Source organism: Squalius cephalus (genome assembly GCF_949319135.1).
Source record: "Squalius cephalus genome assembly, chromosome: 7".
Taxonomy (NCBI): Eukaryota; Metazoa; Chordata; class Actinopteri; order Cypriniformes; family Leuciscidae; genus Squalius; species Squalius cephalus.
The window spans coordinates 29365367-29378115 of NC_137128.1; the positions used below are offsets into that span (position 1 = coordinate 29365367).

Sequence of the window (12749 nt, forward strand, 5' to 3'; positions counted from 1 at the left end):
AACGTCACATGACGATGTTGTGAAGCAGTAGTTTAATTTCCATTGTTTTTCCCTTGGTATAATAACACTTGTTGTAATTGTACTGGTCAGACGAAGTCAGAGCATTGAGTAGTGTACCATCTAGACAAAGTCTGATCATTGAAACATACGCAACTAAGATTATTCAATAAACTCTGTTCTTTTTATTATCATCACTTCTGCTTCTGCTCTTCCCTGGCTTTCTCAGTTAAAAAAGACTTATATCTTCTGGCAGGGATTCGGCATCCGGGGTCGGATCTAATATATTTGATATTTCTGACGTGGAGATCCATCCGATCTAAAATTGTGGCACGAATTAACAAGAGGAACCAGAGCGAGTAGGATCTAGATGCAGCAAATATTTATTCAAACAAACAAATTAAAAGTAAATTCAGGCAAAACTGATAAATCAAACACGAGAACCAGGGAACAGAATGAGCACACCAAACACACTGTCATGAAGGACAAGACTTGACAAGGAACACAAGAAACACTGGGGTTTAAATATATTAGGTGTAATTGGCTCACCTGGGAATAATCAAAGAACTTATCAACAAAAAAAAACCTACAAAACATGGCAAAGAACAGGAAATAACATACAAGTCCACACAGGACCAGGGTAACACAGGCTGAGATCATGACAGGTTTCCACAAAAATATTATGCAGCATAACCGTTCATTTCTGAAGGATCATGTGACACTGAAGATTAAAGTAATGGCTGTTATATACTGTCTATGTAAAATTCAGCTTTGCCATCACAGGAATGAATTCTATTTGAAAGTATATTAAACTAGAAAACAGTTATTTTAAATTGTAACAATATTTCAAAAAAAAAATTGGTCAAATAAATGCAGCCCTGGTGAGCATAAGAGACTTCTTTGAAAAACATTAAAAAAATCTTACAGACCCCAAACTTTTGAACACCAGTGTAGATCTTTCTCTTGTAAACTAATGAATTGCATCATTTTAGGAGAGTTCCCAGCCCTGCAGATGAAAATGCGTGGCGTGTTGCGAGTGGAGGTGGAGGCGGTGCGCTTCCTGAAGGAGGAGCCTCACAAAATGGACAGCATGCTGAAGAGAGTCAAAGCTCTGACTGACACACTCAGTGGACTGAGAAGGTGCAACTCGTAAACCACTTTGAATATTAAATCCCTTTAGAGCTTTGTAGTTGTTTGAAGGGTTCATTGTTAGGGTTTCTGTTTCCTGTAGATATGCCACCGAGAGCCACAACCACACTTCTGACCCAGTCCAAGTGAAGGCATTGCCTACTAATTCAGTTTCCTTTGTGGAGGAGTACAGATCTCCAAAACCTGTTCATGAGTCCCCCACCCCTCAACCAAGATCACCTGCCAAAATCAGCTGCTCGGAACCCGTGCCATCTTCTCCTCCTGTTACTGTGCAGCGCATTCAGACGGCTCCCGTCAGCGCACACCACTCCAGTCCCCCCCTCACACCCACCCATGGCAGGGACTCCCCCACTGTGGCGAAGGTCAGTCCCAGGAGCAGAGAAAACAGCCCTGCCCTGCGAAAGAGAGCAGCTCCGCAGGGCCAGGAAGCTGTGCTTGTAATCAGCACAACTGGATCCTCCTCATCTCCACTGCAAGCGGAGGAGATCACTGTCAACACAAGCAGGCCCATGCCTGAAGAGGTGCGGCTCAACTGTGCCTTTCACTTTTGATTGATTAAGATTGGTAGACTGGCACAAACACAAGAATTATTTCTGTAACTATGTATTTATCTGCAGTGAACTTTCTCCAAATATACTTTTTTGCAACAAACAACGACTTGTTTTGGGCTCTCCACAGGTTTCAAAACGGGAGAACACGGTTCACTCTGCTGGACCAGAAGCGGAAAGGGAAATGGAAAGGATCCTCCAGCAGACCCAGGCCAGCCTTATGAAGGCCATACCTGACCTGGAGCTGAGCAGTCAGGTGGACAGCACCCTCTCTCAAACACCCATCTTGCCAGATGAGGTGGACTCTCCACTTCCTGTGTCTCCGCTCCCTGGTATGTCTGTCCACTCATGTGTATCTGCATATAAACCATTCATTCAGATTGTAGGACATAAATAACACAAAACTGGGATCTGGGTAAATTACATAAGAGTGTTCATGATAAAGGAAAGGATACACAGACATCTACCAATTTCTTCGAGAATTTAGTTTAAATTTAAAGAATTAATTTGATTTCTAAATGTAGGTCTGCAAATTTGTCACCTTTCTGCAAAAATCACCACTTTGAATCCAAAATAAGTCATTTGTGTGATTCATGAAGAGGTGTGATTTAACACCTCATAATTTAAAAAATCACATTATTTTCAAAAAGATTTAAACGGGCCCCCTGTCTGACCAGGGCCCTTAGAATCATCCTAATCTTATCCTAATTAATCCTAATTAGTTATTAATTCATAAATATTTTTACGTTTTGCAGATTCATACCACGTGACATTTTACAACCTGAACTGCCTTGTCATTAAAAGGTCAAATTATATAATATTTCAAACATTTATTCACCTTGACTTGAGTTGTCTTGGGACTTGTCTTGAGAGTCTGCAGGGGTTCTCTCTATGATAAAATTTCCTGTTTTATGTTGTTGTTGTTTTCTGCATGTGTGTTGGACCACTAATTTTTGTTTTGTTTTTTGGCTGACAAAAGTTTTTTTTTTTCTTACATTGCATTGCACCTCCCAGTTGTTTTAATGAGTTTTTAAATAATCTTTGTTTTAGCTGATTCAGGTGTGTTTGATTCGAGTTTAATCCAAACTGCAGGATTAATGAGGCGCTTTTTATCTTCAAACAGAAGCCGCACCACAGGATGGACCCAAAGCAGATAAACCAGTCCAGACCAGTTTGGAGAGGCCACAGAAGCCGACCATAGAAAAGCCCCACAGGGCCAGTGTTGACAAAGTGAAGCCCAACACTGAGACGACCAGCAAATCGCCTCCCCCTCCCCCTCCACGCAGATTCTACCCCTCTGGAACTGGACTCACCACTGGACGTTCAGGAGAGGTTATCTACACCAGCCGGAAAGAGTCCACTAGTGCTCAGGTGCGTGTGCTATTTCAGCTTCCTCTAATTAAGATCCATGCGACTCAGGCCTTGCTGAGCCGCATTCCCAGTCAACATGACAATTTTCATAATTATTATTTGAAAACAGCACATCTAACATGCAACGTACCTACTACGTGTTGAAATCACACTGTGCTATATTTTGCATGGGTGTGCCGTGCGCTGCACATTGCGTCCTGTTTTTGTGAATAATAATGACGGAAAATCACAGTAGAGATTCCAGCTGCTTTTGTTGTTTTGAGAGACATAATGGAGGGTGAGGGTCGGTCACACTCGACTGGTTGTTTTGGCTATAGGAGGGTGAAGAGGAGGCCCCGCAGCCCAAACCCTTGCGTGTGCCCCCAGAGGTCAAGCCCAAGCCCCGCACCCCTCCTGTCAACACCTCCACCTTACAAGATGAAGAGGATGAAGGAGATAAGATCATGGCTGAGCTACAGGTGAGCGAACCACAATCGTCCTCACAGGAGCCACTCACACAAAGACATAAACGTACACTTTCTTTTACAAACACGCGTATAGAAGAACCAAACACACAGGAAGTTGAGACATGTTAGAGGTGCTAAGAGACAAATATAGAGACCATACAAACATTAATGGTTGCCTCACCAATGTCAACATTTACACAAAAGCTTCAAAATGAGGGCACCATGGTGTATTGGCTCTCTCAGAAGTTTGAAGTGTGCTGCCCTCTATTGTTGAGAATGGGTAAGATTTCCTATGAATCTGATGTCATCATGAATCCATGACTTTATTTAAATTAGCAATAAAAAGTAACAGTGTAAAAACTATATATAGCAATAAAAAGTAAGACAATGTAAATACATTATATATATTCTGTTTGACATATAATTACACAAACGCAGGATGGAAAACTCCACCAGACATGGCACCTAATACCCGTAACCCTTACCCCTCCTCAGGTGTTTCAGAAGTACACTATTAAAGATTTACAGCCCAAATACATTGTCAATCTCACAACCCGTGAGCCCTCTGACAGTGACATGGAGCCAGGGCTTTCCCTGTCTTACCACACAAAGGTAACGGATGTGATGAGTGCTAACTCCCCGTGGCAGTCTCATGGCAGTACTCACATGTGCAATCGTGTCCCATAACCTCCCGCTCTGCTGACACTAATACACAAAACCCATTCTGATATACTGACATGCTGACGAACGTCAATGCCTGACCGTAGCCCCTCATCAAGAGAGGGTGTAATATGTTTGAATGTGTGTCTAACACTGGTCTGTCACTCACACTCTCCTGCTGAATGCTAATAGATACAGCTGTATAAGATTGTGTGGGTCAGAGTGACTGGGGCGGTGGAAAGGCCATTCAGAACACTCTGACTTCTGACCTTTTCCTTTTTTTAGCATTCAGAGTCCACTTTCAACAAGGGCCAGAATAGCCATTCTAAAGAGATATAAAGATATAATATAAACAATATGTAGATACCAAATATTTTATTTTGTATGTGTGTGTTTAACTTTAGTTTTTAGAATACTTTTTGTCCTACAGGCCAACAGTGTCAGGGTTTTCAAAACAGGAGAAGCATTTCTATGTTCTGGATCTTGGAGTGTCTATACAAAGACTAGATGCAAGTCACTTTCTCCACTAATATATTTTGTTAAAAAAAAAAACAAAAAAAACTCAAATTCAAGCATGTATTTCTCAGTAACCTCTATCACCATCAAACATCTTTGCATGGAAAATGTTTCACTACTCCTTGTCTAGTCACAATAAAAACATTATTTTTAAGCAATGCTTGACAGCATATTCACCGTAGTTTGCAAACTATGGATGAGACTTAATGTTTAGATTCTTTATGAAAGCTAAACAACTCTAGATGGCGCCATTGATCTGGGTTTTTTTTATGTGTCTCTCTGCATTGTACTGACTAGCTGGGTATTAATTTGAGAATGTAAATAAAGGTCTGTCACAGTGTAATGCAATGACTCTGTACTAACCAATTGTCCTAGCAGACCACCACTCATCTATCTGAAGGAGGAGCACTATCTGAAAGTAGGGAGAATACTGCATCACCTGGTTCACCTGGGGTAAATATAATTTGTTTTACTGTTTGCATTAGTTTTATGTGAGATTTAAATGTTAGAAATTGTGCTCACTCTGTCTTTAATGTGTTGTTTGAAGTCCAAAGAATTCTTGATTTCTTTGTCAGGTCATGTATTATATCACCGGAACGTCAAAGACATCAAATGAGGGCACCTATAGGCCAGATGACCTAAAGGAGCCCAAGGAAGCAACATTTTCTACTTCAAAGGTTGCACCTGAGAATGCTTCAGACCTTTCCTCGCAGCAAAAATTGTTAACATCAGATGATTTATCTGTAATTTCACTTCAGTCAAGCCAATCAGTCAAGGAGGTCCAAAGCAAGCTAAACTATATTCATCAGGTGTCTTCTGGTCCACATAACTCTTTAAAGAACAGCCCTGTAGTTGGAAAAGAGCTTAAGACTGAATTGGTTCTGAAGTCCCTAAAGCAGGTAGATCCCACATCCTCTGAGAAAGTTTCACCTGTTGAGAAGTTAAAGCAGCAGATACTGTGTACATCCTCTGACCAAGTCGCACCTGTTCTGGAAAAGTCAATAAAGCATGGATATCGCGCAACCACAGTTGAAGTTACACTTGTTAGCAAAAGTCCTCAGAGTACTGAACCTCAAAATCACTCACCGATCCATCTGCCAAAAACGAATGCCTCATGTTCAACACAGCTGAATGACCATGAGAATGGGCAGGAAGTGACAAAGAGAGCATCTAGAAGTCAGGTCATATACACTGAGGAGGCCAGTCTAAGTCCAGACCTCCCAGGAGAAGAAGGTCCTCCTCCACCAAATAACATTGCCTTTAGGATAACTAAAAACAAGGTTCAGGCTCTGTCGACAGGAGAGTACCAACAGCTGGTAGACAGCAAGGGCACGGATGTCCAGACTCTTAAAGTGGGCTCAGAACCAACCCTATCTGGCCCAGAGGACTCTGGATATGACAAGAAGCCGGTTATCATCATTTTTGACGAGCCAATGGATATCTGTCAGGCCTACAAGCGACTGTCCACCGTCTTTGAGTGTGAAGAAGAGCTGGAGAGGGTGCTGTCAGAGGAGAGGATCGATGAAGAGAATGAGGAGGAGGTGGAAGCAGAAGCCAACTCAGAGAGTCAGGTTGGTCAGGTTACACCTAAAAATAACGTTCTAGATCAGTGCAGAACTGAGAACAGTGTGAACAGTCAGAGAAATAGTAGTGCTTCAGTGCCTCTACAACAGCAGAGTTCCTTCGAGAGTTCTGCTCTTGATGTTGAGGAAGGAGACAAGACAGAATCTTCTAAAGATGTGAAAAAGAAATTCAAGTTTAAGTTCCCCAAGAAGCAGCTTGCAGCCATTGGCCAGGCCCTTCGTACAGGTAAAAAAACTGGCAAAAAGACACTGCAGGTCGTTGTCTACGAGGATGAAGAGGAACCAGATGGAACCGTGACCGTGCTCAAAGAAGCTAAAAGGTTTGAGATCAAGTCCCACGCAGACTCTGATTCTACCAGCCTTAGGTCTTCATCACAAAACCAGACTGGCACATCACAGAGCACCAAAGACAGAACCAAGGAACTCCGTAAGACTACGTATGAAACGTTAGACAGCCTTGACCAGACTATTAAGCAGCTAGAAAGTACCATAAGTGGCATTGGACCTACAGTGGTTTCCGAAGTCTCCTGCAAAAAAGAATCAAAAGCAAAGAGAACTGCCAGTCATGCAGAACCGGAGGACGGCAGTCCCACAAAAAGACCGCCACCTCTAAAGCCCAAACCCCACACGTCATCACTGCAAAAGAGATCCAAAACACAGTCTCGATCCTCTTCAAGCACGTCCACCTCCAGTTCCTCCAGCAGTAAACAGGTCTTTCTCAACTCCTCTTCACCCTTCTGCTGGTGGCTTGGGTTTGCTTTAAGAGCCTGACTTTCTAACCACTGACTTTATTCAACTGTAAATGTGTTTCATAGGTGTCTTCTGGTGAACTCACTTGGGAATACTCTGTTTTGAGGGCTCTGTGTGATTTCAGTGGACATGATTATGTACTTGACGTCCTTCTTTTTCAAAGCACTCTTGTCTACTTTCACTGTTAAGACTTTCATTGAGGTTGAACCCATGAACCGTTTCTGTCTGATCTTTGCTGACTTTCCCTGATTTATTGCGGGATTAATAATGTGCATGTACTGTGGTTGGGAAATTGGTTGTACATTTGAGCATGCTTCCTGTACTTTTCTGTCCCCAATCATGTCTACAAATAAGAAATCTTTCCTCATTCTGATGTGTAGTAGTCATTCGCCTCAGTCCGTCTCTGACGCTGTTTCCTTGTCGATCTTTGCAGAACTCTGATGACTCTCCTGTTTCGAGTCGGATTTCTTCGCCCAAGTCCCGCCAGCAGCCAGGTAGTGCAGAAAAACCCGGAAAGCCCCAAAAGCTCCAGGACTCCCAGAGGCAATTCCGACAGGTAGTTTTACTGTAGGGCAGCCAGTGTAAGGCATGAAGACACAGACGGGAAATGTGTTTGAGTAATTTTATTGTGGACACAAATGGATCCAATATGACTCTTCCCCTATGCTTCATCACAACCAATTCCTTGTGCATGGTTATCATTTAAATATAGACACTTTTAAGATATACTTCTCTTTTTTTTTTTTTTTTTTTTTTACCAACCTAACCCATGGGAATCTAACCCATGACCTTGGCATTGTTAGCACCATGCTCTAACAATTAAGCTATACAGGAAAACTGACTGTTGTCATCTAAAAATCACCCATAAAAACAAACACAAAGGATCTTAGATTGTAATCTCACTGTGTTGTTTGGGGAGTGATGGTTTATATTTCCATTTCTTTGGATTATGAAGACGTTTTGAAGAACCTCTGGCCTCTTCGGTCTGGTGGCCAAATTCATCCTTTTATTCCCTTTTCTCTCTTTATTGTTTAATGTGTTACTCAAACTGTGAGAGAAAAGAGACAAGATTACGCCTTTTGTTACAAGAGTAATATTTTTGTTGGTGTTGTATTGTAATGTAGACTATTTTTAGGGAATATAGAGCTCTATATTTTCACGTATGTGTCATCATCATCCTACTTGACTTTCCATGTCTTCCGGCATCTTTGTTTGCAGGCTAACGGGAGTGCTATGAAAGCTGGTGGGAATAGTAAACATGCTTTCCTTGCTTTGCCTGCTTCTAAGATCCCAGCTTTTATACCTAGCTCATGGAAACATAGCTCAACCCATTCTCCTCGTTCAAATACGTCTAAGCTTACTAACCAAACCTCTTCCTCTTCTTCTAAGTCCTCGATCCCATGTCTCAGTCTGAGCTGGCCCAGCTGTAGACCCGTCTCGCCCTCACAGTCTCCCGGGCCTTCTCTGTGTTCTGAAGGTCAAAACCTAACCCTCCCGCCGCAGACTCAAAATGGCCAGTCCTGCTCTTATTCCTACTCATCCTCATCCCCCTCTAGCTCGTACTCTTCCTCCTCCGCTGTCTCTCCAAACTCTACTTCTTCCTCCTCGTCCCCTTCCTCTCCCTCCCTCCTGTCTCCCACTGCCATGTGCCGGGGAAGTCGAGCTGTACACGTGTCCAGCTTCAGCAGCCGCAGGTCTCTGAAGGCCCGCAGTGGCCAAGCCGCTATCACACCAGCATCCTTTACCGGGGACATGGCATGAGCTGTCCATTTCTCTCTTTTGCTCTTTATGTTTGCACTCATTCTGGTGGGATTTAAGGTGTTCTTCTGCAGGCCATGCACTTCTGTAACAAACAGAAACACTGATTTAGCTATGCCTGTTTGTTTGGGGTGATGTTATTGTCGTTCTGCACTTCCTCTGAAATCCAGAAGTAGTTCAGAATCTAGAGAGCCACATATGGTGCTTCTGAATAATGAACTTTGTTTTTGGTTTATGTGAGGGATTAAACTTGACAGTGTTGGCTTTATATTTTATAGACGTGCATTTGTTTACTTACATGAACTATGTAAAATATACATTGCTTTTTTAGGGAAAGGAAATTAGACGAAAACATTATATTTCTGTGTATCTAGCCATATATTCATATATATAGGTCCAGAAGTCTGAGAGCACATTGATTAACAAAAAATTATTAATAAGGAATCCTTATTAATATATATATATATATATATATATATATATAATGCTCATAATATAATTTTAAATGAAACATGTTGTATTAAATATTAATAATGCAAAATAGAAGCAATCTCACTTGAAGTCTCAGACTTTTGGAGCCCAATGTATGTCTATAAGAATTGGTTTAACAAGTCTGTGGTGATTGATTTGACAGTTTGAAAAGGGATTTAAAGCTAGGGTAGGTAATCCTGTTCAGAAAAAAAAACATTCCAAATTTGTTTAAACTGTCTTTATATACCAATACATAATTAAAATGTAAGTACTCTGAAAAAGAAAGTATAAAAATCGAGTGTCTGTAGACCTCTCACGACTGTTGTAAACACAGCTCATTATTTCCATTCACTCCACCCCCTCCCTTCTGGGCTCCTTCCAAAGCCACGCCCCCAAAACACATGAACGCGCGACGCCAAACGCTCAGGCTCTGCTGAAGACGCATTTATTTACCTGAGACGAGCGGAGAGGAAGGAGCGCAGTGCATGCAGTGACATCATGTCAGAATCACATGTAATAAAATACCTAACTTTAATCACTATGAATATAAACAAATATGATGGCTTTTAGTACTCACTATCAAGCTAGCATATTGATACTGGTAAAGTTTAAAATATATTTTGTTTGATTCGGTAACGAGCTATATTTAGGCTATAGGTAACGAGCTATATTTATAAGGCAAAGCTAGGTTGCATTGATACACGTTTTTCCATTACCATCAGTTAAACTGTGATGAAGGTGAATTTCGTGTAAGAGTCATAACATATACGGTGTTTTGCATGTAAGAGTTTCCATGATGAAAACATTGTTGACTCTGATGAGGACTAACGTTACACTCCGGAGACAAGTACCGCATCGTCGGTTCGAGGACAGGTCCACTCCGGGGTCGAGGGCGAAGCAGAGGAGGTCGTTCAAGAGTGCGGGCAGGGTCCGAGGAAGTAGTTTAGCAAAGTAGCAAAGCTGGCATTGGTACTTTTTGCTGCATTTTCTCAGCCATTGTGCCGCAAACTCCTGCTTACTCGGTGTAGTGAGCTGAATATTTCCGGGAACGGTGACATGTGATGAGTGCACGCAGGGCTGTGCACGCAGTGGTGCTCGGGCACGAGACATGAAGGCATCTGATTGGTTCTTTACATTCGCACCGAATGGCAGTGATTGGTCAGAGTTTTTACTGTCCTGCAGCTGCTACAGAGGTCAGATTTTTTCCATTCCTTTTTCTGAACACATAATGTATTGACTACTATCAGAATGGAAGGACCATTTCACCCAGTATAAAAAAAAATGTTTCTGAACAGGATTACCTACCCTACCTTTAACCAAATGTTTGCCTCTTTGCCCCCAGTGCACTGCCAGTTTTAACTAACAATATGCAGTTTATAGTGTTTTGCCATAAAGTTTTGTTCATTTAAAGACTAAAACATAAGTGTATATAGCGTGAGTGGATGTTGTGCAACCATTGTGGTGGTTCTGTAGCCTAGCTTTGTGTTACACCATTATTGTACTCCTTCAAATAGCTCATGTCAAATGCCAAAAATAACAATTCTTTACATGCTGAAATGTTAAATATTAGACTAAAAAAATATTGGCTATGAATAATTTCCAAATTTTACTCCTATGCATGCTTTTCAGACATTTAAACATGGATGATGCAAAGGTAAATGCTGTAAATATTACCTCTGATTTTGTAATACTGTATAAATTGTACAAAGAAATTGTTTGGAAGATGCTTGCCAGAGATGATTATCAAATAAAGGGCTTCCAGTGTATTGTCATTTCGTTTCACTTGAGGCTTTTTTTCATGCTGTTCATAATAACAAAATCATGTTTTAGAATATTTATTTGTCAATACAGAAAAATGGAAGGATGAAGAGCAGAATTCAAAGCAAATGTAAAAACATCACACTTGTCTCTCTAGCCAGTTTAACCTGTTTCAAGGCCTGATCAAACTATATGAAAACACCAATGACAGCACTTCTAGTTCCCATCACAACAATATTTTAGCTGCAGAGGGCAGCACCGACTTGCAGGACTTCTCATTACATGCTGTAATCACCTGAAGCTCAAATGGATGAACCTCTCAAAATTAATTTTATTTATTTTGGGGGAGGTGTTACATTTTCTTTTCTTTTTTCGTATTTGTTGTAATCATGCATTTTTGATGGAAAAATAATATTGACCCAATCATTTGAAAGCAACTGGCATCGGTTTTAGCACACGTTTTGTAGATAAAGTACTCATAGTAATAAAAAGTATGTTTATATATATATATATATGTATTCACATGTGACATGCCTCACTGTAAACAGGCACTTTGGACGTGATACCAGAGTTGCCCTTTAATGTTTCAGACCTTTAAGTAACAATTTAAGAAAGGCTATATTGAGATATCAGATAAACTGAAGTGGGGATCTTAAACAAAAGTCTTTAAAAATGGGTTTCAAAAGCCATTTTAGAACTATGCCTATGCCCTTTAGCAGTCATTTCATTATATGAGACGTGAAAGCAATTAATACCTGATTGATGTAAGAGTCATATCTATTATGTGGACAGCAAAACTCCTCTGAGACAGATGATTGGCACATCTATTAATTTGGACTTCTTTGTGCTTAGATATGCATTACTTTTAATGCCAAGTTCAATTCAGTCTTCAAGAATTAATTTAGCATACCTGTTCAGACACATGGTGCAGTTGATCATCAGCTGAGTTGACTGTTTTATTCTTGCCATTCACATACTAAGCACCATGAAATTCACTCAAGGGCATTTGTAATGAATATCAAAAATGAAATTTGAATTTTCCGATTTGATCACAGTTTCTCCAAATGGTCATATAGGCACAAACAATCCAATGTCTAATTAGACATGAAAACACTGTCTGGACAAAGGAGCGCTGCATTTTCATTCCAGGTCCTCCTCAAATTTGTAATTAGCCAGCTTTAATGAAAGATAATTAGTTCATATGCAAATTTTAGAATGACTGAATCCCTAAGCTTTGCACCATCTAATTAGCATGTAATTTGTATATTATAATACATTTACCATTAAGAAGTGAGGAGACCAAATGCTACAATGCTACAGAGAGGAGGAGAACAAGAGTAATTAAAGCGCAAGTCCTTTTAGCATTTAAGATTAATTATTGTGTCTCCTGATGTTTTATGGTACAAGAGCATCAACATCATAAATCTTTGAGGACATTAACAAACCAACAAGGAACTTGTGTAAGTTAATCAAAGATCTGGTCACTAATTTGCATTTTTAATTCATCGCAATTAACGAGTGTCAATTGGATAGGAAATTAAGAAGGCTGCAATAGCAGTTCGCTTTCTTTAATGTGCCTCTAGAAAAGGAAGCTCATATTTGCTAGAGCTGAATTTACTGCAACATAAGCAGATAATAAGCATCTAACCGATAGTTTAAAAAACGTTTTGTCGCCATGGAAACATGAATGATGAATGTTGAGCTAAACAGATAACAAATATTTCACAACACTCAATTAAAGG

General features: G+C 40.6%; 2 protein-coding genes across 6 annotated transcripts in view; both read left to right on the top strand.

Moving 5' to 3' along the window:
• Positions 1-8337, top strand: part of LOC307161450 (sickle tail protein homolog) — a 55426-nt gene extending 47089 nt beyond the window's left edge. For 2 of the 5 annotated variants that reach the window (XM_079876160.1, XM_079876161.1), the window contains 9 exons: positions 990-1137; positions 1229-1667; positions 1825-2026; positions 2818-3065; positions 3383-3523; positions 4007-4123; positions 5063-5140; positions 5263-6981; positions 7454-8337. In XM_079876160.1, coding sequence (XP_079732286.1) covers positions 990-1137; positions 1229-1667; positions 1825-2026; positions 2818-3065; positions 3383-3523; positions 4007-4123; positions 5063-5140; positions 5263-6981; positions 7454-7591 — 3230 coding nt within the window. In that variant the 3' untranslated portion in view covers positions 7592-8337. The remainder of the gene's footprint in view (positions 1-989; positions 1138-1228; positions 1668-1824; positions 2027-2817; positions 3066-3382; positions 3524-4006; positions 4124-5062; positions 5141-5262; positions 6982-7453) is intronic. The other 3 variants (XM_079876159.1, XM_079876163.1, XM_079876162.1) reach the window with 3 other exon arrangements.
• Positions 7783-8858, top strand: LOC307161451 (uncharacterized protein). The gene has a single exon (XM_079876164.1). It carries the CDS (start codon positions 8254-8256, stop codon positions 8779-8781), a length of 528 nt encoding a protein of 175 aa, XP_079732290.1. The 5' UTR covers positions 7783-8253; the 3' UTR covers positions 8782-8858.
• Positions 8859-12749: the final 3891 nt, after the last annotated feature.

Bases quoted from the DNA above. Each gene is read 5' to 3' on its own strand.
- LOC307161451 (XM_079876164.1), top strand. From the start codon at position 8,254: ATGAAAGCTGGTGGGAATAGTAAACATGCTTTCCTTGCTTTGCCTGCT.